The 24628-nt window shown below is 33.4% G+C and overlaps 2 protein-coding genes and 1 pseudogene across 5 annotated transcripts in view; 1 reads left to right on the top strand and 2 right to left on the bottom strand.

Moving 5' to 3' along the window:
• The window catches only part of LOC125061664 (flap endonuclease GEN), a 102490-nt gene that overhangs the window by 4941 nt on the left and 72921 nt on the right, over nucleotides 1-24628 (bottom strand). For 2 of the 4 annotated variants that reach the window (XM_047667188.1, XM_047667189.1), the window contains exons 2-8: nucleotides 8116-8210; nucleotides 7836-8037; nucleotides 7203-7292; nucleotides 5448-5601; nucleotides 4708-4840; nucleotides 1947-2108; nucleotides 396-555 (exon numbers count right to left, since the gene is read on the bottom strand). In XM_047667188.1, the coding sequence (XP_047523144.1) occupies nucleotides 396-555; nucleotides 1947-2108; nucleotides 4708-4840; nucleotides 5448-5601; nucleotides 7203-7292; nucleotides 7836-8037; nucleotides 8116-8210 (996 nt within the window). Of the gene's footprint in view, nucleotides 1-395; nucleotides 556-1946; nucleotides 2109-4707; nucleotides 4841-5447; nucleotides 5602-7202; nucleotides 7293-7835; nucleotides 8038-8115; nucleotides 8211-8281; nucleotides 8513-24628 lie in introns of those variants that run through there. The other 2 variants (XM_047667187.1, XM_047667190.1) reach the window with 2 other exon arrangements.
• LOC125061665 (methylcrotonoyl-CoA carboxylase subunit alpha, mitochondrial) lies at nucleotides 8769-23812 on the top strand. The gene is made up of 14 exons (XM_047667191.1): nucleotides 8769-9225; nucleotides 9378-9576; nucleotides 9841-10058; nucleotides 10675-10822; nucleotides 11406-11543; nucleotides 12392-12487; nucleotides 13805-13988; nucleotides 14457-14647; nucleotides 16237-16368; nucleotides 18043-18213; nucleotides 19540-19663; nucleotides 21299-21489; nucleotides 22646-22783; nucleotides 23633-23812. The coding sequence occupies exons 1-14, from the start codon at nucleotides 9197-9199 to the stop codon at nucleotides 23786-23788; spliced, it is 2115 nt and encodes a 704-aa protein (XP_047523147.1). The 5' UTR covers nucleotides 8769-9196; the 3' UTR covers nucleotides 23789-23812.
• LOC125061965 lies at nucleotides 19805-19917 on the bottom strand (annotated as a pseudogene).

Here is a 24628-nt window from a genome sequence, read left to right on the forward strand (position 1 = left end):
TTAGGCTGAAAATGGTAATGAACAAAAAATACTGGTATTATTGTGAAAAAGCGTGGGTTGCTCGATAGACGAAAAATATGGCACAGAGCGCCATTTTCAGCCGACTATTTTTCACTTTTTAGTTTGATATGCTTTAAAAGCGTGTTTTTTAGTTTTTTTTAACTATTATTTATTTTTTAGTTAAAGTTTTTTTTATTTTTTCGGATTATTGCATTGTCATCGATCTTTGACAGGTGCGCAAAATTTGAATAAAATCTGTACGTTTAAAGTGGGTCAAAATCGAGTCCGAAGGAGTCGGTTACATACATACATACAGGTGAAGTTAATATAAAGCGTGTAAAAAAAAACGTACAAATCGCCTACTACAATATTATCAAAATTCTCAATACAAATACCGCGAATTGAATTAAACTGGGTTGCGGTATGTTGCCAAGGCTTATATCCGATGTTGCATTCAGAAATTCCTTCATAACTTTTGGCTCTGGAAATGGCATCCCGCACGATAGAGCCCGATCGCGCAACGACAATTCACGTTTTGATTCCAACACTTTTGACCTGCAATAGAATTTGGAATTCACTAAACGTTTTTGTTAGAAAAAAACTTTAAAAGAATGGCTGGTAATTTTTTTCTCTTGTAAAATGTTACGATGCGGGGCGGGGATTGAATTACGCTTTATTGTTAATATTATTTTCGACTTTCCAGTACTTTACACCACTTAATGGTAACTTTTAGGTATAAAGAGTCACTGGGTGGACACGAAATTTTTTACAGTATAGAAAAACGTTACGGCGCGTTACATGGGGGGGGAGGGTTGAATACGTAAGTGACGTAATACTTGAAGGCAATAACAACGATTTCTGGCATTTTTATTTTATCTTGTATATATTTTTATTGTATTTTGAAGTAAAACTTCTTTAGGCGCATGAGGGTAAAATTACGGAACGTCACGAAGATGTGCAGCGTTTTAGTCGAAGAAAAGGGTGAGAGTGATTGAGACCGATTGAGAGAGAGTGAGAAGGGTGAATTACCTTATAGAAAGTCTATAATTAAAATAAAAATTTCGTAAAGAGAATTTATGAAATATATAATATTTAAAATATATACAATATATATAAAATATATATAATATTTAAAATATATAAAATATATACATATTTAATATTTTATGCAATATAATTTATTGAAAGGCCACGTATTTTTATTATCCAAGAACTAAATTTAAAAAATTGTCTGGGCCCCAGAATTTCTGTATCTGTTTCATGATAATTATTGTCAACTAATAGGCAAGTAGGTGATCAGCCTTCTGTGCCTGACACACGCCGTCGAAGGGTCTAAGGCAAGCCGGTTTCCTCACGATGTTTTCCTTCACCGTTCGAGCGAATGTTAAATGCGCACATAGAAAGTCCATTGGTGCAAAGCCGGGGATCGAACCTACGACCTCAGGGACGAGAGTCGCACGCTGAAGCCATTAGGCCAACACAGTTACATATATATCTATCTATAATATAAAAATGAATCGCAAAATGTGTTGGTAAGCGCATAACTCAACAACGCCTGGACCAATTTGGCCAATTATTTTTTTATAATATTCCTTGAAGTACGAGGATGGTTCTTACGGAGAGAAACATTTAAAAAATTGAGTGAAAAAGTCTAAAAACAACACTTTTCTATATTACCATACAAAATATTCTTAATAATACTTAAAAGTCAATTTTAACTTTAATACCATATCATAAAGTTCAAGTTAGTGGAGGGGTTCCTGGAAGGTAAATTTTTATTTTTTGACATAATGTATTTGTTGTCTTATCAACTTTCTTTTTTTTATCTTACTAGCTAGATTCGGTGTCCCGAATAGCAGACTAAGTATTTTTAAAAAATAAAGAATCGACTGTTAGGCGGTACGATATTCGCCAGGCTATAAATCCATTAGACATATAATACATACTTATGTCCTAAATCATTGCAGCTACGATGCGTATTACACATGGGGCAGCCATTTTTAAGATGCGTACGTCCAACGTGCCCGCACTTGTCACAACGTCCCGGCTGTGAGGCCCAACGTGCGCGCTCTTCGTACTCTTTTGTATCGGTGACCCACGACAAAAGCCTTGAACGAATAATTAATAAAATACTTAATAACCAAACACAAAAAATGCGGTTATATATATTTAGAAGAAAGAAAAACGCGTAAATCATAGACAATCTTTACTAATAATTATAATTAAAAATTAATATTAAGTAGAATTTTTAGAAACGCTGTTCGTATTACCAGCTCTTAACATGATGACATTTTATTAAATAATTATAAAAATAAAACTAGCGGATCCGACACACGTCTTAAATACAAAAACAATCTAATAATGCAAATCATTCTCGACTCATTTATTTGCTGTATAAATAAATAACCTAGATACCGACGCCATCTTCCGAGCTGATTTGTAAGTCTAAACCATCCAGGCCAACCAAACGCATTACAAAATTCATTCAAATCGGTCCAGCGGTTTAGGGCTAACTATTGTAAAGCCATTTGCAAAACTTTTTAAATAAATAAATATTTGTTTAATAAAACATGCAAAGGGGCCATTCAAGTATTACGTAAGCTGATTTACTGCAATTTATCCCCTCCCCCCTCCTACCCCTTGTTAGCAAAAAAAGGCAAAGCTCACAAAAATAATTGTACTTAAACGTATTAATTTTTTGTAGGAATCCTCAAAAATGCATTTCGTTTTCAAGCATAGACAATGTGTGGGTAAGTAAATAATTTCTGTTGACGTAATCACCAAATAAGAAAATCAAAGTCCCCCTCCCCCTGTAGTGCTTATGGTCTAAGATCCCGCTGCAGGATTGGTGCGCTCATCGACTATTTGTTTAAAACCAAATTTTTATGTTTATTTATAATTAAGAGAATATATATGTACTAGGGTGCCTATCAAAATTTGGCCGCAATTATTTTTAATTAAATTATTTTTAATTGATTTTTGGTAAAAAATTTCGTTCATTTATTATTTAAATAAAATAACGTCTACATCACGGTAATTAATATGAAGATTCTAAAAAATCACGGGTGCCGTTGCGCATCTGGCCGCACCTCTTTGCAGCCAGGTGTAAACAGGTATGATTTCGATAAATTTATACGTTTATAACCTATTTTTATGAATTATATGTCAAATTGAAGCTAATTTTTTTCTATTACTTATCATATAAAGTTGCTTAATTAAATCTGGCCGCAAATAAGGGCTACTGGCTGTTAAAGATAATAAATATTTAAGGTAGAGTGAAAGAGAGTTAGCGCGTAACATCATTTGTCAGACGAGGACAGCGATTGTCGGCTAAGCGACGCTTTTAAGCCATTGCGCATGCGTCGAACGTTAGTGTTCTCAACCACCGGGGAGTAATAGAGACAACTTATAAAAAATATGTAATTTTTTTCAAAATGACAAATTTAAAAATTGCAACAAAAAATTAATATTGATTTGATATAATATCGACGGTCTAGTTAGCAATTTGTTGAACATTTTGATGAAGCAATAATCCAATTACAAATTATTTGAATGATTCAAACTTAAATATTATATCTCTATTAGATATTAATGATATTAAATGGTTTTTTAAAATGATAATAAATTTTGAAGTTTATATATTTTTTTACGACGAAACAATAACATTAGCGAGCACTTTTGGAATGATACATTATTAAAGTCGAGTACATTGCTTTTTTCGTTACACAAAAAACACGACTTCATCTTTATCAATTTTATTTTACATTAATTAATATAATAATTTTTAGATGCACAAATAAAATAACAATGTAAATATAAAACGTTGTTTATTACGAACTCCAAAACAGCGTGGTTTTTTATGTTAGAATAAAAATGTTGCATCTATCATCAGTAGAACCTCTATAAGTCGAACATCAAGGGAGACGCCAAAAAATATGTACCAAAATGGCTTGTAGGGACTCGGTTATTATTTCGATTAACAGAGGGTCAAGATTTCAAGTAATTGAGGTTTTGGTGTTTTAAGGGAAGGGAACAAAACATTTTTTCTAGATTTGGAGGTTTTTGACTTATCGAGGTTCGACTTAACGAGCTTCTACTGTATTCAGTTTGAGAACACTGACATTCGACGCATGCGCAATGGCATAAAAGCGTCGCTTAGCCGACAATCGCTGTCCTCGTCTGACAAATGATGTTACGCGCTAACTCTCTTTCACTCTACCTTAAATATTTATTATCTTTAACAGCCAGTAGCCCTTATTTGCGGCCAGATTTAATTAAGCAACTTTATATGATAAGTAATAGAAAAAAATTAGCTTCAATTTGACATATAATTCATAAAAATAGGTTATAAACGTATAAATTTATCGAAATCATACCTGTTTACACCTGGCTGCAAAGAGGTGCGGCCAGATGCGCAACGGCACCCGTGATTTTTTAGAATCTTCATATTAATTACCGTGATGTAGACGTTATTTTATTTAAATAATAAATGAACGAAATTTTTTACCAAAAATCAATTAAAAATAATTTAATTAAAAATAATTGCGGCCAAATTTTGATAGGCACCCTAGTACATATATATTCTCTTAATTATAAATAAACATAAAAATTTGGTTTTAAACAAATAGTCGATGAGCGCACCAATCCTGCAGCGGGATCTCGTACTATTACGTAATACTAGAACGGCCTCAAACCACAATTTATTACCTAGGAATAATCTCTTCATCCTTAACAGTGTGAAGAAAAGTCACAACTGTGTTAATAGATGACCCACAAGCGCCAACCCCGTAGTCACAGCCGCATAGAAGAGCCAACGCAATCATTTTATTACGGCCGAATCCTGAGAACGTTTAAAATGACAGCTGACAGTTCACAGACTAATATAAACTCTAGAATATGTAGTATTGGCTTCCTAAGCTAGTGGCATCAACGTGCGACTCTCATTCCTGTGGTCGTAAGTTCGATCCCTGGCTGTCACCAATGGACTTTCTTTCTATGTGCTCATTTATTATTCTAACGGTGAAGGAAAACATCGTGTTGCCTTAGGGAGCGTTCAAGTATTACGTAACGAATTTTGGGAGATTATTGACCCCCCCCCATGTAACTCGTCGTAACGTTTTTCAGTTCCCTAGTACAGTACTGTACTCAAGTATAGTAAAACGTTTCGTGACCACCTTGTGTCTCTTTAGTTACTATTATGTGGTGTAAGTCGAAAATAATATTAACAATAACGCGTAATTACATCTCCGCCCCGCATCGTAACGTTTTACAAAAGGACACCCCCCCCCCCCCAAACTCGTTACGTAATACTTGAACGCTCCCATGTACAAATAAATAACCCCCCCCCCCCTCCCCACCTTCTAACCAAATGGAGCAGAAATTTCTTTACGACAAACATAATCGGAAGTATGCGATCTAAGCGAGTTCTATAAACGAAATTCCCATACCATTAGCCTGGAACATTCTTTCTGCATCATAGCAATCCACTGATCCCTGCATGGCGCCCCCACCCGCTGAGCTGGACACGCTAAAGTTGCGATACACCCGGCGCGCCCCATATGCAAAGCAGTCGGAATCTTGCGATACTACCGCGTCCACCAACTGTTATATAGAAAAATCTTTTAAGGGGGCGTCCATAAATTACGTGAGGTGTTTAAGGGGGGGAGGGGGTCGAGTAAAATCTCATTTAATCTTATGTTGGAGAGAGGGGGGGTTTCGGCAAATATCACGCAATTTTTTTTCTGATTGAAAAAATTTTTTTTTGGAAAACGGTTGACCCTAAAGGCCATCTCTGCAACTTCCCGCTAACTCCATACCAGAACGCTAAACATTTCACTTATTTTGTTTTTGAGCTCTTCGAGCTCAATAGTACGAATTTTGTGTTATTTTGAGTTCTCCGAGCTCAAAAAGATAGCGCGTAGGAAACCCACATTTTGAAAAATCTCACGTGAGATTGGGGGATGGGGGGGGGGGTTGAATAAAATCTCACGACATCTCACCAGGGGGGAGGGAGGTACAGAAAATTTAAAAAAACATCTCACGTAATTTATGGACGCCCCCTTAAGCGATTGCAAATTTTTTGTAAGGTATTATCGCTAGGTAGGTAAGTAGGTAGTATAGGTAGGTAGGTAGTATAGGTAGGTAGGTAGTATCTGTAGGTATAGTCGCTTTTCTAAGTCGGGTAATAATCAATCGTTATGTGCTTGAAATTTTGATGTTTATACATCCAACACTCTAAACAGATATTTAATTTAGTTATTTAAGTGTCTATTAGTAACATATTTGATTTTTATAAATAACTAGCAAACCCGGCGAACTCCGTTTCGCCACCAGATGGCTTCGTTTTATGTAATATTATATATATATTGAGATTTTACCGCTTTTCTGTTGAAAATTTTCCTGAATTTTCTTTGCTATAAACCTCACGGAGCCCGAGACCTTTCCAACAAATGCAAAACCGTGGAAATCGGTGCGTGCGTTCTAGAGTTATAGCGTCAGGAAGGAAAACCCGACTTATTTTTATATAGTAGACTAGCTGATGGCAAACATTTGTTTTGTCATGTATATTATTTCTAGAAAACATTTTTTTAGTTCATTACAAATAACTATCTACAATAATAAAATAAGGGTTGATCGTAGAGGTGTGAAATGCTGTATCATAAAAAAATTCACTTAAGTGACGAAAAATAGATAGTAGCCGATTCTCAGACTTAAAAATTCATAAGAATCGGTCAAGCCGTTTCGGAGGAGTATGGGAACGAACATTGTGACACGACAATTTTATATTTTAAATAATAATGATTAACATTGTGAAGGAATACATAAAAATAAGAAAATTCAACAATGTATGATGTCTGTAATAAGACTTTCATAAGAAAAACTATCAAAGAAACAGATACACAAAAAAATATATATAAATGAAACAGATAACATACTGAAACAGAATTAAAAACAGCTAATTAAATCAAGAAACACAAAGATGTTTTATGTCCTATGCAAGAAATGCAATTTTAAAAATTGTTATATGGTCACAGAAATAAAAGGCTTTAACAAAAATATGTATTTTCATTAATCTTACAAATGGTGAACATAATTGTATCATTCATTGGCACGACACAAAATAATGATTGTTTGCGAGGAATCAAACCCAAGACCTTGGAGTTGGTGAATGGATGAGAAGGTATTTATTTTTATATGCTTACCCCTTTTGAATTTAAACTAGCACAAGTGGCTTCTGCCTCACCAGATCCTTTGACACATCTAACACCCATACTCTTCAACAGAGTTTCACACTAAAACAATTACAGTAATCAAATTTCTTATTAAAGTCTATAAATAATTATATTTTTTTACTTTTACATGACTTTCTGTAACTGTAGTAATGAATTATTTCATTAGACATTAATAAAATTAATTCAATAATATATGAGATTAATAGTGTGCCAGAACTTATTTTTATACTTGCTTATTTTATTTCAAGAATTTGAGGTTTATGGTATGATTGTGTGGGTAACATTATTATTCTATTGTTATAAAGTATTACCTATCCTTTAGTCAAATAAATTACTAGTGAACACAACACACTTAAAAAAGATTTGACGTCTTTAAAAGATTTGAATGAAATTTATATTTTATTTTATAACATGACATTATATTTTTTTTAATTATTATATAAATATATTTTTAATTATATATAAATATTTAAACTAAAAGCTACATTTGTAACCAGTTAATATTCAAACATTTAAGTTTAAGGGAATGCATAATTAATCAGTACCATGTACTCAGAAGTACATACAAATATTAAAGCTAGTACAAAATTATAATTGGGATACCTCTAATAAAACACCTTTAAACCTTTTTCTAGACACACTTGGAGCTTGGCTTTTAGCTTGTGATTTTGGGGCAGCTCCTCTGAACTGAATAGCATTCCTTGCTGCCATTACATCCCTCTTCAATTCGGGAGCATCACCCTCAAGTACAAAAATTGGATTTATGTCTGCTAATAAAAGATAGACAGTGCGGAAAAATAAATTTCTGTAAAACCAGTACAAAGTCAGAATATGTATCATAAATTATATGTATTTGGTGAATAAATATGGTGTGTCTAACAACCTCAAATACAGTTTAGGCTGGATATAGTAATCTGTTACATTTTGGCTATCACATACCCAGCCAGCCAGATCCACAGCCACTGTTTCGCCTCTTATCTGAAGGAAGAACGAATCAAATAAGAAAAAAAGAGTATTTGTAGTTGTTTTTTTTTCAATACCTAACATACCTCATGGAGAGACTTTTTTTCACAATAAGGCGATAATACGTTCCATAAACCTTTAATGCCCATGATTTTAAGTTCCTTTCTTCAACAGCCCTTATTATTATTATTATGAAATCAAAGAAAATGAACTTTTTGTTACATATTAGAATATCACATTACTTCATTTTATCGTTTAAATAATAATTCGTAATAACTAAGTATTTAATTTCCTATCTCCATTAATACAGCTAATTATTTACACATACATAAGCGTAGTAATTAAGATGAAATTTCCCTCAACATTTTGAAAATAAACGTTTACTTGAATAACATTTAGTCAATTGTCACTGACAATAAAATGTGACACGGAGGCCGTAACATGAAGAAATGTCAATATGCATTTGAATATTGACATCGAAACTTTTGCCATTGGTGATTGGCATCAAAAATGCTGAATATGACCGATATTTTCAATTTTGTTTAATAATAAAGTTTGGGTTTGGATAATATAAAATATATTGTTAAAGAACCTTTTTTGTTTCTAAAATTTTATCTAGCATTTCTATTATCCAAGTGATTTAAACTCACTCTTCCAAAAGGATTTGCGATTGACGTATCTATAATATTTGATTACGTATTGACGATTATTTTGTTAAATGTGGTCATTCCCTTATGCTGAGATTGAAACAATAGCTAATTAACATTCATTATCATGTTTGCCTGTTATCATGTTTATTCATTTATGTGATAAGAAATAAAATGTATAACTACGTCAGTTTAATCAAGCCACACAAACGGCGTAACTGTAGGCGTTATCAGTATAATTTTGTTATACTTTAAATTAAGTAATGTTGCCAAAGAATAAGAATTACGCTCGCTTCCGATAATACATACATCTGTATTCTGTACCCAACCCTGTATTGATTAAGCTTTAAGAAAATGTATTTAAATAAAATGAATAAACTTTGGTAAGTTATTAATAGATTATTTAAGAAAAATTAATGATGTTAAAGGTCTTTATAAAAATAAATATACATGTTTTTTACCATCTTAGTATAATTAACAATTTTTCTATTCAATACGTTACTTATTAAAATAATTTTATTTACAATGTTTTCAGGCAATTTCAATGTCTTCAAATTACAAGACGGTCAAGCCATGTAGAAACAAAAGCAGATATAAAGCGAAATATTAACAAGGTTTTAATAGCAAATCGTGGAGAAATAGCCTGTAGGGTTATGAGAACTGCAAAAAAATTAGGAATTCAAACAGTAGCCGTGTACTCAGATGCCGACAAGCATGCCATGCATGTTGAAATGGTATCTAAATTAGAAATCTTTAAAATTTCATATAATATACATCTTGCTTAGTAGTTTTGACAACTTAGATCACAATGTTATTTTCCAAGGTCATCTACTGTTCTCTAAGACTCACATTTCTACATGATAACATAAAAATGTAAATCATCTGTGCCAGCCAACCTTAGCAGTTATTGTTTCTCTGAGAATAAAACCTAAAATTAAAAATTAACAATGTTAATTCATTAGCAATCTGATTTAAATAGATATCTTGTCCTATTCCAGGCAGATGAAGCATATCACATAGGGCCAGCACCTACAACCCTGAGTTATTTAAATGCAGAAAAGATTTTAGAAGTAGCCAAAAGGTCAAAAAGCCAAGCTATTCATCCTGGCTATGGATTCTTATCAGAAAATGTGGAATTTTGTGAGAGATGTGCTAATGAAGGAGTTATTTTTGTTGGACCACCAACATCAGCTATTAGAGATATGGGAATTAAAAGGTAGCTAATAAAATGTATGTAATGGATTAGAGTTAAGTGTCCTTGCTCTGATATTTAAACTTATCTTATATTTATAGAGTCATTATGACAGTAATTGCAACTTATTAACACACATTTGTGCTTATTTAATTTATGGAATATATTAATTAAATTATTTTACTATCTATAAAGTCAAAATCATTTAGTCATATTGGTAACACAATGTACATTTATGAACTTCAGAAATATACATTAAATGCTTCAAATTTTACATTTACTGCCAGTTCTTAGATCAAAGGCTTAGAACGGAAGAGAAGAACTGGAAATAAACTCTCCACCACTCTTTAATTGCCAAGTTTTTTGTTTTACACAAAGTTTGTCAGGAGCTGCAACCATTACACCGTGTTCCACATGACTTAAGTAATTAATAATATTAAAATAAAGATTTGCCCTCTATCAGCAGGAGGCATCGTGAACTAGGAGATATTATTGTACTATCTTTATTTTGTATAGTTTTTAATAACTATAAGCATAGAAACTTATTATACCCTATAACTTATATACCCAAGATTCCATTCTATTCCGTAATAGTTACACTATTCCTGTATGCCCCTTATAATATTAATAAAATTTTCAGTACATCAAAGACAATAATGTCAAATGCTGGTGTACCAATAGTGAAGGGATACCACGGTGAAGGCCAAAGCTATGACACACTATTATCCGAGGCTAGAAGAATAGGTTTTCCTTTAATGATAAAAGCGGTGAGGGGAGGTGGGGGAAAGGTAAGATATACTCTGACAGGTGTACTTGCTTACTAAACAATAGGCTATTTGACAAGATTTATCAACCATTTCAGATATTAGTGACTATAGAATGACAAATACTAAGTTTAAAGTTACATATTGGCTTTAAGATTTAAAACTAAATATAAATTTAAGAACCCGCCAAAACGCTTCTCAAAGCAAGATGGCGGCACACCAGTCCCTATGACGTACCATGCTTGTAAACGCAAATAGACAGTGTTTTTACGTGTTGTTTTCACTAATATTTTTCCATCAAAAACAGTTTCGACGAAAACTCCACGACATGATATTTGAAATATTATTTACGAGCTACGTCATCGTCGATTCGACTAATCTGTGACCCTCTTGTATCACGTGACCGACATATGATTGTTAACAAGTTATTTTGTCTTGCCATGGCTTATATTAATCTAACAATATTTTTCATACTGAGAGCCTATTCTTTTAGCCATAGTATATGGACATACTTATGACGTGATATCGCCCTTTTTTACAAAATGGTTAGACGGTTAAATCTAGCTATAGTAAAAATACTTTCAGTATGACAAGCTTCTTTTTACAGGGTATGAGGATTGCAATGACAGAAGCGGAATTTAAGACGCAATTGGAATCTGCTAAAAGGGAATCTCAGAAATCATTTGGTGACGACAATATGTTGCTAGAACAATATATAACAGATCCTAGGCATGTTGAAGTTCAGGTATATATAAAAACAATGAAACAGATACAGAAATCTGAGGCCCAGACCTAAAAATGTTGTAGTGCCTCCGATTTATTTTTATTGATGTGAAAACTTAATAGCGGCGTTGTACACTTTTTTTGAAATGGGTAAAAAAATTTTAACTCGCGTCAGGACACGTGACCTGATCAAAAATTCGTAAGACGGGTGGAGAGTAGACAGCTGGCGCGGCGTATTTAATGTAATATAAATTGTCATGTTTGTTTACGATAGCGCAATAAATATTGTATTCTACCACATAAATGATAGTACTTTTATACTGATAATTGAAGCAATTCGTGCAAAGTTATACAATAACCATTCCAAAATATCAAAAATGCTCAACATTCATATTCAAGTTTTCACTTCTGCCGGCACTCCCGGAGTGCAACCCTTTAGTTGTTCGACTGTTTGAGTATCCTCCTTTTAGGTTGAAGGAACTGTACACTACCTAACGCACCTTCAGAGCATTAATGAATAACTATACAACCCCACACCACATTAATAATACATAAGTTAATAGATAAGTTTTATGTAAGTTCCATATTAGCTATTTATTACTTATTGGTAAGATAAACACTATTGTTGCGTTTCACGACTGTCAGATAGCGCTATTCGTCACATAAAGGCCAACATAAGTTATGAGTCCGATGAATGTCAAATAGCACAATTTATCTTCCAAATAATTTATGTGTTGCATAGCTATTTGGTACTTTATCCAAACATTGTGAAACAGACTCTAAATCTTTTGTCCCTAACAGTCTCGTATAACCTTGCGTATAAACGAAAGGGACAAAATATTCATTACAATCGAGACCTACAATTTGCAGGTGTTCGCAGACATGCATGGAAATGCTGTGCATTTATTTGAGAGAGACTGCTCAGTACAAAGGCGGCATCAAAAGATTATTGAAGAGGCACCAGCTGTAAGTCACATTAACTTTTCTAGACTAATTGACTGTGTAACTCTTTTAGGCTATGTTCACATGTAACGCCCGTCAACGCGCGATCAAATTTGAAGGGCGTTCAGATGATGAGCGCTAATGCGCGTTGCGAGAGTACTCGTCAGTCTAGTTCGGTAGAACGTAGATAATGGACGTGGAAGAGGCTATTATTTTGTGGTTATATTATAAAGAAAAATATAGAAAAAGAAAACGTACACATTGGGTTCATACAATTTTGAAAAATAGACCCAGTTTGTTATAAATATAATTACGAAAATTAACAAAATTACATGCGATCGCGAACTGAACAGCAAACGGACATTACATTAATATCAAAGCGCGCGTCAACGCGTGATCACCTGCGTCTAGAGACTTTTTCTCTGAGCGCGCGTTAACGCTCGTTAACGCGCGCTCATGTGAACAGTTGTATGAAAATACCACAATGTCTAGTCGCGCGATTTAATAACGCGCGTCAAGTTTTTGCCATCTGAACATAGCCTTCGATTCTGATTCTTTTGGTGTAATTTTCCACCCAACTTCAAAAGATGTTTCGTTGATTGGATTTTATCGCGAGCTTTGAGCGCGGCGACTGGATCAAGAAATTCCGTATCGAAAAACACCTAACACACGATGACGTAATATAGGCGTTTTAGTCTGAGTCTGGTAGGAGTGGTAGATTGAAATAATATCAAAGAAAAAACTTGAATTAATATCAAAGAAAAACAAATACTGCATAAATAAAAAATAAATAATTATAACTGCATAAGTTGATAAAAAATGCTATGCATGCTTTACCGTAGGAGTCCCCGAGTGCAACACGTTTTTTTTTATATATAATAGGCATTGCAGCCCATGGACACCTTTAGTGGGTGCGTTGCCGGCCTTTGAGGGAGGAGTACACTAAGTTTAAATAGTTGGAGTATCTCTCAGGGAAGACCCCCACCGGGAGTCGATTCCCCAGTTCGCTAGTTCTCAAAAGAAAGTGCCTTGTGAAACTTTGATTTGGTGATTACGTCACACACATTGTCTATGCTTGAAAACGAAATGCATTTTCGAGGATTCCTATAAATAATACGTTTAATGTTTATGTACTATTATTTTTGAGAGCTTTGCTTACTTTTGCTGAAGGGGCGGGGGGGGGGGGGGGGGATGATAAATTGCAGTAAGACTGCTTACGTAATACTTGAATGGCCCTTATAGGCATGATCAGTTTGGACCAGTTTTATTCGTAGATTCAGTAGTTTTTGATAAATAATGATGACAGGTCTTCGTAAGAGTTTTTCTAAATTATCATTTCAGCCAGGTCTGTCCGAAGAAACACGTAGGTCGTTAGGTGAAGCGGCTGTGAGAGCTGCAAAAGCTGTAGGTTATGTTGGAGCCGGTACCGTAGAATTTATCTTGCATAGACAGACACACGAATTCCATTTTATGGAGATGAACACAAGGTTGCAAGTTGAACATCCGATCACAGAGATGATAACAGGTAAGGTTTTGTTTTTCGTATTTTTTTATAGAACTGGAGGCTCATCTGATGTTAAAAGATACCTATATGGACACTCTCAATGCCAGTGGTCTCGCGAGTGCGTTGACGGCCTTATAAGTATTGGTACGCTCTTATCTTGAAGGAATTGATTTGGAAACACTTTAGTAGCTATTACACGTTATGGTTTAGAATAGATTTTGTTACTTAGATACATTTTATTTATAATATTTGCTATTCTAATCAAATTCACCCTAAATCAACTAATATTTTCTTCACCATTTTTATTTAAAATCAGAGGTATCTCATAAAAAAACTAAAATTAAATCTAGATAGACACATTCAATCATGCTGCGATTCATATATTTACTTTAAAACACTCGTCTGTTTGCGTCTGCTGTTAGAAACAATGTAAAATGACTTTGCTCAAGCGTTTAATGAAGTCATCCATCTTATAACTTAAATTCACAGGTACTGATTTAGTAGAATGGCAGCTTCGTATAGCATCAGGCGAGCCTTTACCATTTACCCAAGAAGAAATACTTAGAAAAGGTCACGCAGTCGAATGTAGGATATATGCGGAGGAGCCTCGCGCAGGGTTCTTGCCTAGGGCCGGAACTCTTCATAGACTCACACAACCCATTGCTGAAGATAATGTTCGAGTGAGTATGCTACCTATAATTTTTATGCACGTTTTTAAGTAGAGCTATTATTTGTTTTCAAAATTCTATTTGAGTAATGTGTAGTGTGTGAGATCAGTATCTCATAACATTAAAATAGGTTTTTAAGTTTCTTTACTGATAAATTATTTGGCAAGTACGGTAGGTACTAGCTTTTGCGCGGTGTCGTCTGCACAAGATGTTTGAGCTGTATAATTTTAGCTTTATTAAAATCTATTAATTCAATTTACAAATTTTATTCCATAAGGCTTTTCAAAGCCAAGTTTTATTTTAACGCTTTATTTTTCATACTATCAAATACGTCAAAAGTATTTAATTTTGATTATACTCGTTTCAATAAATATCTTAGATTAAAAATTTGTATTATATACCGGAATAATATAATGGCCACTCACATTGCCAGAAGCTTCGCGTGTGCGTTACCGGCTTTTTAAGTATTCGTCGATACTCATACTTTCTTAATACATTACATAGTACATTTTGGTTTACCTTTTGTATAATTAATTCATCAAGGTTGTATGTAATTAAAATACCTATACAACAATGTGTCATAAAAAATTGTTAGTTTGAGTCTGGCTAATAAAAGAAGATAATTGAATTATTTGAAAACATTCGGATGGCAACACAGAATGTCATTAAATTTCTTAGGTTATTTCAATTATATATTTTTTCCGAATAGTTAACAGGTATAATAGCCCAAACTTTGTTTTCTTTGATATAATATTTCGTTTCTTTTGCAGGATTTGATTATTCCGAATAAAGTTGTGTTTTTTAATAAATATAGTTTTAGTTTTCCATGCAATGCTAGTCATTTTAAGTGTCAATAGTAAAATACTAAATACGTATAGTATTTAATTTCATAGAATTGGGTTTTTGAAAAAAAAAAATTTTTGTGATAAATGAAAAGATCATATATAAGTTTTATAACAAAACTATTTTTGTTTTTTTTTTCGCAATAATTCAAAAGTTATTTCAAAATAAAAATTAATATTTGAATCCAGTACCGAACAAACCCGAGCGCGTGTGACGTCATAATGTTAGTTTTCACTCATTGCAGTTGATAGAAAAATAATAAATACAGTGTTTTGATCTATTTAATTTTGTTAATTGATATTAATATTTAATATATTAAATATACTATATATACATATATATTAATAGCCGTTAACGCTGTACTGTTATTAAATAGCTTTAACATTATGACGTCAAAACTATGGTGATCATTCATGGCGCGTTTATAGTCACGTGATTTTTATTTAAATTTCATCAATTTTTAATTGTTTATAATTAATTGAAAAAAAAAATTTTGAAGTTTTTTGCATTAAATATCAATATTATTAATAATAAAGTTTTAAAATACATAAAAAAATCAATAATTTTTTTTTCAAAAACCCAATTACAGTTACTATCAATGTAAAAAATAATAAAATCAAGTATCAAGTAAGTTTAATCCACAAAATATATCAAACTTTTAGGGATACCATACTAAAATTTTGAATTTGCCGCGCTTTTTCGTTATCTTCCTTCATCAGCCAGACTCTATTTTCATCGACTCTATTGGATTATTTCAGATAGAAACAGGAGTGCGCCAGGGACAAGAAGTGTCCGTACATTATGATCCAATGATAGCTAAGCTGGTTGTTTGGGGACAAGACAGGAATGAAGCATTGGCTAAGACACGCCGAAAGCTATCGGAATACCAAGTATGTATTATTTTATTTAGTTACTAGTGGGATCCCACAGACGTTTTCCTGCATGATATTTCAAGCTATTAGGATATTATAGTATGAAAGTACCGACTGCAGCGCCACCTGCCGGGCTGATTTGTGAATCTAAACCATTCCCAGATCCCCTTGAACACACACAAAAAATTTCATCAAAATCGGTCCAGTCGTTTGAGAGAAGTTCAGTGACATACACACTCACAGAAGAATTATATATATAAAGATTTTGAAAGGATTTTCGTGGGGAAAAATTTATGAAAACATGCTTAAAAACGATTATTACTTAATTTTGGTCTCGTATTTTGTTTCCGTTATATTTATTTATAGTTGAAATATTTTAATATGCGATTGTCAACTAATAGTCCTACAAGAAAAGAGCTTACCAATTCTTAAAAGGCCGGCAACGCACTCACGAGCCCTCTGGCATTGAGAGTGTCCATCGGCGGCGGTATCACTTAACATCAGGTGAGCCTCCTGCCCGTTTGCCCCCCGTTCTATAAAAAAAAAAAAAAGATATGGCAATGATTTTTCTGCTAGTTCTAATGAAGAAAAACGTCTTTAAAGCAAACACTTAGTGGTCTAAAAATTACAAATATCAAGAATATTATGGCGAACATAATAGTTACTGGAAAACAATAAAAAGAAAAAGAATTAAGAAGATAATATAAAAAGTGCGTGCGTACAAAGTACACATGTCAGAAGTGAAACTTCTTTGGCAAACAAATATTTAAGTCTTGTTAATATTTATACAAATCTAAAAATTTCCGAGACTTGGAGGGAGGGAAAGAGGAAGATATGTTAGGAATTTAATGAATTTAATTGTTATTAAAACATTAAAAGTGTCGAAAATTAATACAAATTAAATTATTTTTTTTAAATTTATTTCTTTGATTATAAAAACACGTGGCATTTTAATTTACCACGTCATTTGAGATTTCAATAAATGATTTTGCATAAAATATAAAATACTAATATTTCATAAATTCTCTGCAAAATTTTAGTTTTAAAAATATAATATCTATAAGGTAATTCGCCCTTCTCACTCTCTCTCAATCGCTCTGTCCCTTTTCTTCGGCGAAAACGCTGCACGTCTTCGTGACGTTCCGTAAAGCCGAATTTACATTACGAAACTAGTGTTATGCATGTTGGAATGAGTTTCATGAAAATAGTTGCAGCACGTGTGAAACTACTTTAACAAAAAATAATAGTGTCGTGAAATCAACAGTATCACCAACGACATGGCTCTGTCAACATCAAAGCTTTATTTTGCGATGCAGAACGTCGTGGTACAGATGTTAATATATAAAATTCGAAAATTATATTTTTATCAACTGACCAACGTTGGTTTGCCATTTTGGCGGTCATTTAGCTGCACGATGCACTCAAACACACACGTCTGCCCTGTGCAAATGCTTTCGCGACACTAGTTTCGTGTCGCGTTTTCATCGTGAAAGTAGTTGCGTGACATTCGTTTTACAAAAAATATGCGCATGGCACGAAATTTATCCAGTGTCGCGAAACCGATGCATGCATTATGAAACTGTAAATTTACACGTGAAATTGTTGATGAAATTTATGTCCTAAAACTAATTCCGAGCCACTAGTTTCGTAATGTAAATTCGGCTTAAACATTGTATCATTGTTAAATTTCAGGTAGCAGGCTTGGAAACGAACGTGAATTTTCTTCTACGTCTAAGCGGTGCGAATGCGTTCGTATCGGGCGACGTACACACCGCGTTCATTCCGCAACATGAAGCGGAATTGTTCCCGGAATCAGATTTGGAATTGAGTGAAGAGAAAGCTGTGCAAGCGGCACTCGGATACGTAAGTTAATTATCGTTCTATTATCTATGTAACATTTCATCATTGGTATGTGTGCCATTTTTGTCAAAGGCCTTATTCAAATCTCTACCTACCGTTGTTTTCTTAATGGACCCACCTTCTAAATTGTCTCTTAATCGTGACACCAGTCCTCATGTGCCACGCCCATTTCCATTGTGAGATGTGGTGTCTTAGTTATTTTTCTTAAAGTTGCATTCTTTATATATCTATTTCAAGATATATAATAAAATAATAATATTTCAAATATATGAAAAAATGGAAATTCTCGAACGTGTTGATGGTTATAGATTTTATTTAATTTACGTTGTATAAGTATACGGAATTAAACTAATAAATTTAATTCACTTAACAAATTAACCGCCATAATTTAGTGTCACATGTCAACTACCACAGACTATACTAAAATAAATACCTGTTAGTATAATTTTGATTGCATTAAGAAGCTTATTAAAGCCATTAGATCATTGCATTAAGAGGTTTATTAAATCCATTAGATTTTTGTGTATGGCATCTTATATATGCCATAGTTTATATACAAGTTTTATTTAATTTGAATAAAATTAGTAACAATAAAGACTCAAAGAGATTCGTTTGGACCAACGGCTTGAGTCGCTATCTATTCCATATTAATTAGGTTACGTCTAAAATCTTTAAGTATTACCACAAATCCGAATTTCAATTTTTTTTCGCCTATGGCACAGGCTAGTCTTTCATAGAATTTCCGAATTTAAATTACGAAAATAATGCGATTCGCGCGTTTTTTACATGATTGTTTTTTTAAATAACGGATAATTTTTGCCAGCCAGTAAACCTTTGCCTATGTTCGTTTGATCTCTTTGGTGACTAGGTACATTTAAAAAAAAAATAACCACATTCTAAATTCAAATTACATTAAAAACCTATATTCGCACAACTTTTGAATCCAAAATGTCGGGCTTTCTGTTAAATTAGCGTTTTGCTAAATATTTTCGCAAGATTGTGGAATTTTCTAGAAAAAATATATAAGACATGGTGGAAGGCGAATAATTGGTCGTTGACGACTCATTGGTCTAGTGGTTAGTACACCTGACTGCGAATCCATGGGTCCCGGGTTCGATCCCCGGCTGAGACGAACATCGATGTGGTGAGCATTTGGTGTTGGGTGTTTAAATATGTATTTATATGTCTATATATAATATGTATGTAGGTATATCCGTTGCCTAGTACCCATAACACAAGCTTCGCCAGCTTAGCATGGGACTAGGTCAATTGGTGTGAATTGTCTTTTTAAAAAAATAATAATAATTTTGGAATGAAATATGTTTTTAGATAATAAAATCTCAGTTGGAGAGTTCACCGAACGACACCTGGAAGGGAATTTCTGTCACACCAACATCGTGGAGATCGAATTATCAGTTTCAGAAAACGATTAATTTGAAGTTCGGCGAGAAAGGTAAAGAAATTAAAAAAAAAACTTTAGAGGTGTCAAGGGACACCCGGATGGAACGAAATTCCTTTCGATTAATTTATATGTTAATTGGTATCATAACAGTATGATAGATTTTCTCGACACCAATCTTACGACGAAAAAAAAAGCTAACATCACGAGGTGTTCCCAGGCGGTCACCCATCCAAGTACTAACCTCGCCCGACGTTGCTTAACTTCGGTGATCGGACGAGAACCGGTGTATTACAATAGCAAATAGCAAAAAAGTGTCGTGACAACTTTTCGTAAGAATTTTTTCCGTCCAGCCCCCTTTCACAACGCGCGATAAGGAACTTCGTTCCAAAAAGAAATCTGCATTAATCGCTAACCAGCTTCCGCCCGCTCTCACCGCGTGAATTTCTTGTATTTTAATCAGATGCAACTGCTTTAATCTTTAAATAGCAGAGTTTAAAGGGAGTATCTGCCAGTCTAACCATTGACTGGCCCGAAGACACCAGTGACTGAAGGAAAACATCATGCAAAAAACCTTAGGAGGAATGCCTTAGACCAGAGTTGACCAAACTTTTTTGTGTCGTAGACCCCTTGCCATGTTTTCCGTGTTGGGTAGACCCCCTACTAATACCTGATATTGATTTTCTGTAAATTTCTAACTGTAGTTAAGTTTAGTGTTAAAAACTTAAAGTAACAAATTGGGGAACTGAGAAAATTCGCCCCGTCCAATATTTTGCTTCATTACTTTAACTCTGGCAAGAAACGCTGATAAGATGGACTTTGTTTTAATCAAATTTAAACTGTCGCCTTGTAATTGCAAATTAACCATATTAAATTTTGTAAACAAATCTGTTAAATAGGCGATGTCTATTTTCCTCTATCAGTATATGTGTTGAGATTCACTATCGTGGACCCCCATTTTTATTTCATGGACCCCCAAATTTTTTTTTGGCTGACGTAGACCCCTTGCAGGTTGTCATAGACCCCTAGGGGTCGATATAGACCACTTTGGGAATCACTGCCTTAGACTTAGAAGGCTGATAACAAAAAAAAAAATTCTGTTCTGCTTCTAAAAGGCAAGTAGGTGGCCTTTTAGAAGCAGAACAGAACTCTTTTTTTTGTTTTTAATATATGTACATAACACTATATTGATACTTTAAAAAAATAAGATAATATTTACAACTTTTAGATTAAAAATATAGGCAAAACGGATTACACCATATACAGACATTATGTAATAAAGACAATGTAATAAATTGCTTGTTGAGGTGTGTGTAAGTGTTCGTGAGAATGTATAATTTTGGCGTGTGTGTGTGAGAGACTGTATAACGTTGACATGTGTAAGTGTATTAGTGTGTGAAAATGTATTATGTTTGCGTGTGTTAGTGTGTATGTGTATGAGAATATATAACATTGGCGTGTGTAAGTGTTTATGTGTGTGAGAATTTATTATATTGGCTTGTGTTAGTGTGTATGTATGTGAGAATATATTACGTTGGCGTGTGTAAGTGTTTATGTGTGTGAGAATGTATTATATTGGCGTGTGTAAGTGTGTGTTTGCAGTTTTAGGGTGATCTTAAAAATCTATCCATCCACCCGTACTCCTCAGTATGTTCATATGTATGTAACATTTGTACAACTTACTTACAGATGTCAGAGTTGCTGTCAAATTTGAAGCTGCCCCCAATTCATATTCAGTGTCAGTGAATGGTGGTCAATGGTTGTCAGCTGAAGCGTTTTTGAAGTCTCAAAATGGCTTGAGGTTAATCACGAAAGTCAATGACAGGACAAGTAATGTTGGATTTTTGACATTTGACCGGGAAATTCATGTTTATGATGAGGTAGGTTCCTGTATCAACGGGATTTATATAAAACACCTTTGTACTATAAGCCGCAATTAGCTAATTAATGTTTTATCTTTTTCACTCTTTAAATGTAAACAAATACCTTTGACCACTTTATAGGCTGCTAGCAGCCCGGCTGCGCATGCGCATCCGTGACCCGTAAACGTTGAAAAATTATATACCTTGAAACATTCTAGATATTTATTAACAGCACATATACCAAACAATTATTATAATATAGACTATCATACATAAAAATTGTAACTTTTACTCCTACTTGAAAAAAATTACATTCATCTCTCAATCTTCCCAAACCTTTTAATTGCCAGCTCCAGGCAAGGCATGCCTCTGGAATAGAATTTTTATTTATTTTACAGAATTATAAAATAAAATATGAAATTAAATACCCACTGTGATCTGTATGTACACATAGCAGTCTTGATTAGGAGCGCGACAAATCCATATATATATATACTCTGATTTTTAATTCCGTAGAATTCTGACAGCTGTCATTTTTTGACATGTCAGAGATTACAAACCTTTTTGGCCGAGCACATTTTTCAATTACAACTGCTGCTCGTTTGCCTCCTATTACGTAAGAAAGAAAAAAGTGTTTTCATTATTTGTGTTAATATAGTATGTATATGATACTATCGTCATACTAACGTGGCTTTCTATTGGTAAAAGAATTTTTAAAATCGGTTTAGTATATCCAGAGATTTCCCCCTACTCACAAATTTTACTTCTGTATAATAAAGTAATTTTTAAAGTTATACTTCTTTATGCGCGTTATGAAAAATTGATGAGAGTGAAATTTTACGATGCGCGCGCACCGTTACACAAAATTATCAGTATGAAGTTAGTTCTAGGTGGCATGAAAATCGATAATAACTATGTTCAAGTTGTAGAACACGTGTTTCGTAACAGTACAATTAAACAGTGTAAATAAATAAATATTATTTTGGTGTTTTTATTAAATCAATTTCATATGCGACGGTGATAGTATTTACTAATAATAATTTTATTGATTAATTTTAATATTTATCGTTAATCACTATTCACTACTGCATTTTAGTTATTTTTTTTTCCCATACGCCAAAGAAGTATAACTTCTAACGCGTGTACATAAATACACACACTCTTTTTTTTCTAGAATGGTCAAACAGTTTTACATCTCCCAGTACCCAAATATGAGAGTAAAGTCGGGGCTGGTGACTGTCTATCTTCGGACAATGCTTCTTCGCCAACACCTGGCGTTCTTGAGAAAATATTAGTCAGTACAGGCGATAAGGTATATAATATTATGATTTAGATTGAATTTAACTTAAAAAAAACTATATCAGTTAAAAAAGGTCTTTTTAAATATTTTTATGCAAATATTGTACTTATTTCCTAATTTGTGAAATTTCTGATAAACTAGGTTATTTTTTTTGGTTCGACTGAATTTAAAAAAAATTTACTAAATCAAAATTTAATGATTGTATGATATTGAATTTTAATTATGGATTAGCTTTTTGAAAATTGGAAATAAATAGCCTTTTCCTCATGGATAATGCAGAATTATAATTTCGTCAGAGATGAGTTTTGCTTTAAATACAAACTTTTAACAAAAAAAATTTCAATATGGTCACACCGGGACTACATGACAGTTTTGATTTTTGACATATAGATCGGGCAATTGTTAAATTTAATTAATTTCGAAAATATCGATAAAGAATACTTATTATCGATATTAATAATAATTACTGCACAAAAAAATAGACAAACTATAAATCGAATTAAAATAATGAAAATTCACTATGTTTCTTTTAAAAAAATTTAAACGTAACACATGTCAACTAGCGAATTAGGGGCCTCATAGCCTAGCGGTGTTATTAAGTGGCAGCTAGGTGAGGGGTACCGGGTTCGATTCCCGGTTCGAGGGCTAGTTTTAATTTAATTTAAATTTGTTCTCGGCCTTTGGAAGGTTTGTGCGGTACCGGGCGAGTGCCTAAACCGTACATGGAGGACACGGTCGAATTTCTAAAGACAAGCACGAATTATAAAAAATCCTATACTTGACGCTGGCTAATGCACAAATCGTGCCAGAGCCATAAAAAAAAAGTTCCTGATGAAAAAATAATTTAATTATGTTTTATAGGTGGTAAAAGGACAGCCGCTATTCGTAGTCATTGCTATGAAAATGGAGTATGTTGTTCGGTCACCGAGGGATGGAGTAATCTCAACAGTTGCGGGTTTAAAACAGGGTGATGCGGTTGGAAAGGGCGCTGTAGTGGTATCATTGCAGGAAGAATAATCTGAATAAATATATTTTCTAAAATGTGTTTTAATTTTTGAAGTTATACTTCTTTAGGCGCGTTATAAAAAATTGATGAGAGTGAAATTTAACGATGCGCGAACCGTGACACAAAATTAACAGAATGAAGTTGCCCACGGAAGATGCTACGGCATTGGACATAATTTAAAAACAACATTCGAATAATAATATAATTACACACTTAATGTAAGAGAATAATAATATTTATTTATTTAATTTTTCAAATGTAAACTGAACTTTATTGACTATAATGACTCCTTTTCCAGTCTTTGATTATTTAATTGTAATTATTTGCATGCAATCAAAAACTATTTTTAATAATGCCAAAGAAGTATAACTTCTTACGCGCGTACATAAGTACACGCACCCTTTTTTTATTAATACCTTATATTACGATAAGCCAAATGAGAAAACTAGCAGTATTACTACTTGCGTGTTGTTCCCATGAGAATGTAAGTGCGTGCTCCTATTTCACCATGCCTCCTGCTGATAGAGGACAAATCTTTCTATCCAATTATTTTATTATTAAGTACTTAAGATGTCATGTGGAACATGGTGTAATGGTTGCAGCTCCAAACATTGTGTAAAACAAAAAACTTGGCGATTAATAAGAGTGCCAGTTTATTGCCAGTCCTTCTCTTCCATTCTACGCTCTTGATTTGAGAACTGGCAGTAAATGTAAAATTAGAATCATTTAATATATACATATTTTTTACCTTACCTATATGAATAAATGAATTTGAAATTGACTTCTTTATTAAGAAAAATTATGAGGAATATGGCTGGAGCAGTGATGGCCTGGTGGCTACAGCATGCAAA

The sequence above is a fragment of the Pieris napi genome, chromosome 24 (genome assembly GCF_905475465.1).
Source record: "Pieris napi chromosome 24, ilPieNapi1.2, whole genome shotgun sequence".
NCBI classification, from domain to species: Eukaryota; Metazoa; Arthropoda; class Insecta; order Lepidoptera; family Pieridae; genus Pieris; species Pieris napi.

Bases quoted from the DNA above. Each gene is read 5' to 3' on its own strand.
- LOC125061665 (XM_047667191.1), top strand. From the start codon at position 9,197: ATGTATTTAAATAAAATGAATAAACTTTG. The intron at 12,488-13,804 runs GTAAGTCACATT...TTATCATTTCAG, and splicing joins TTATTGAAGAGGCACCAGCT to CCAGGTCTGTCCGAAGAAAC. The intron at 19,664-21,298 runs GTAAAGAAATTA...ACTTACTTACAG, and splicing joins TTTGAAGTTCGGCGAGAAAG to ATGTCAGAGTTGCTGTCAAA.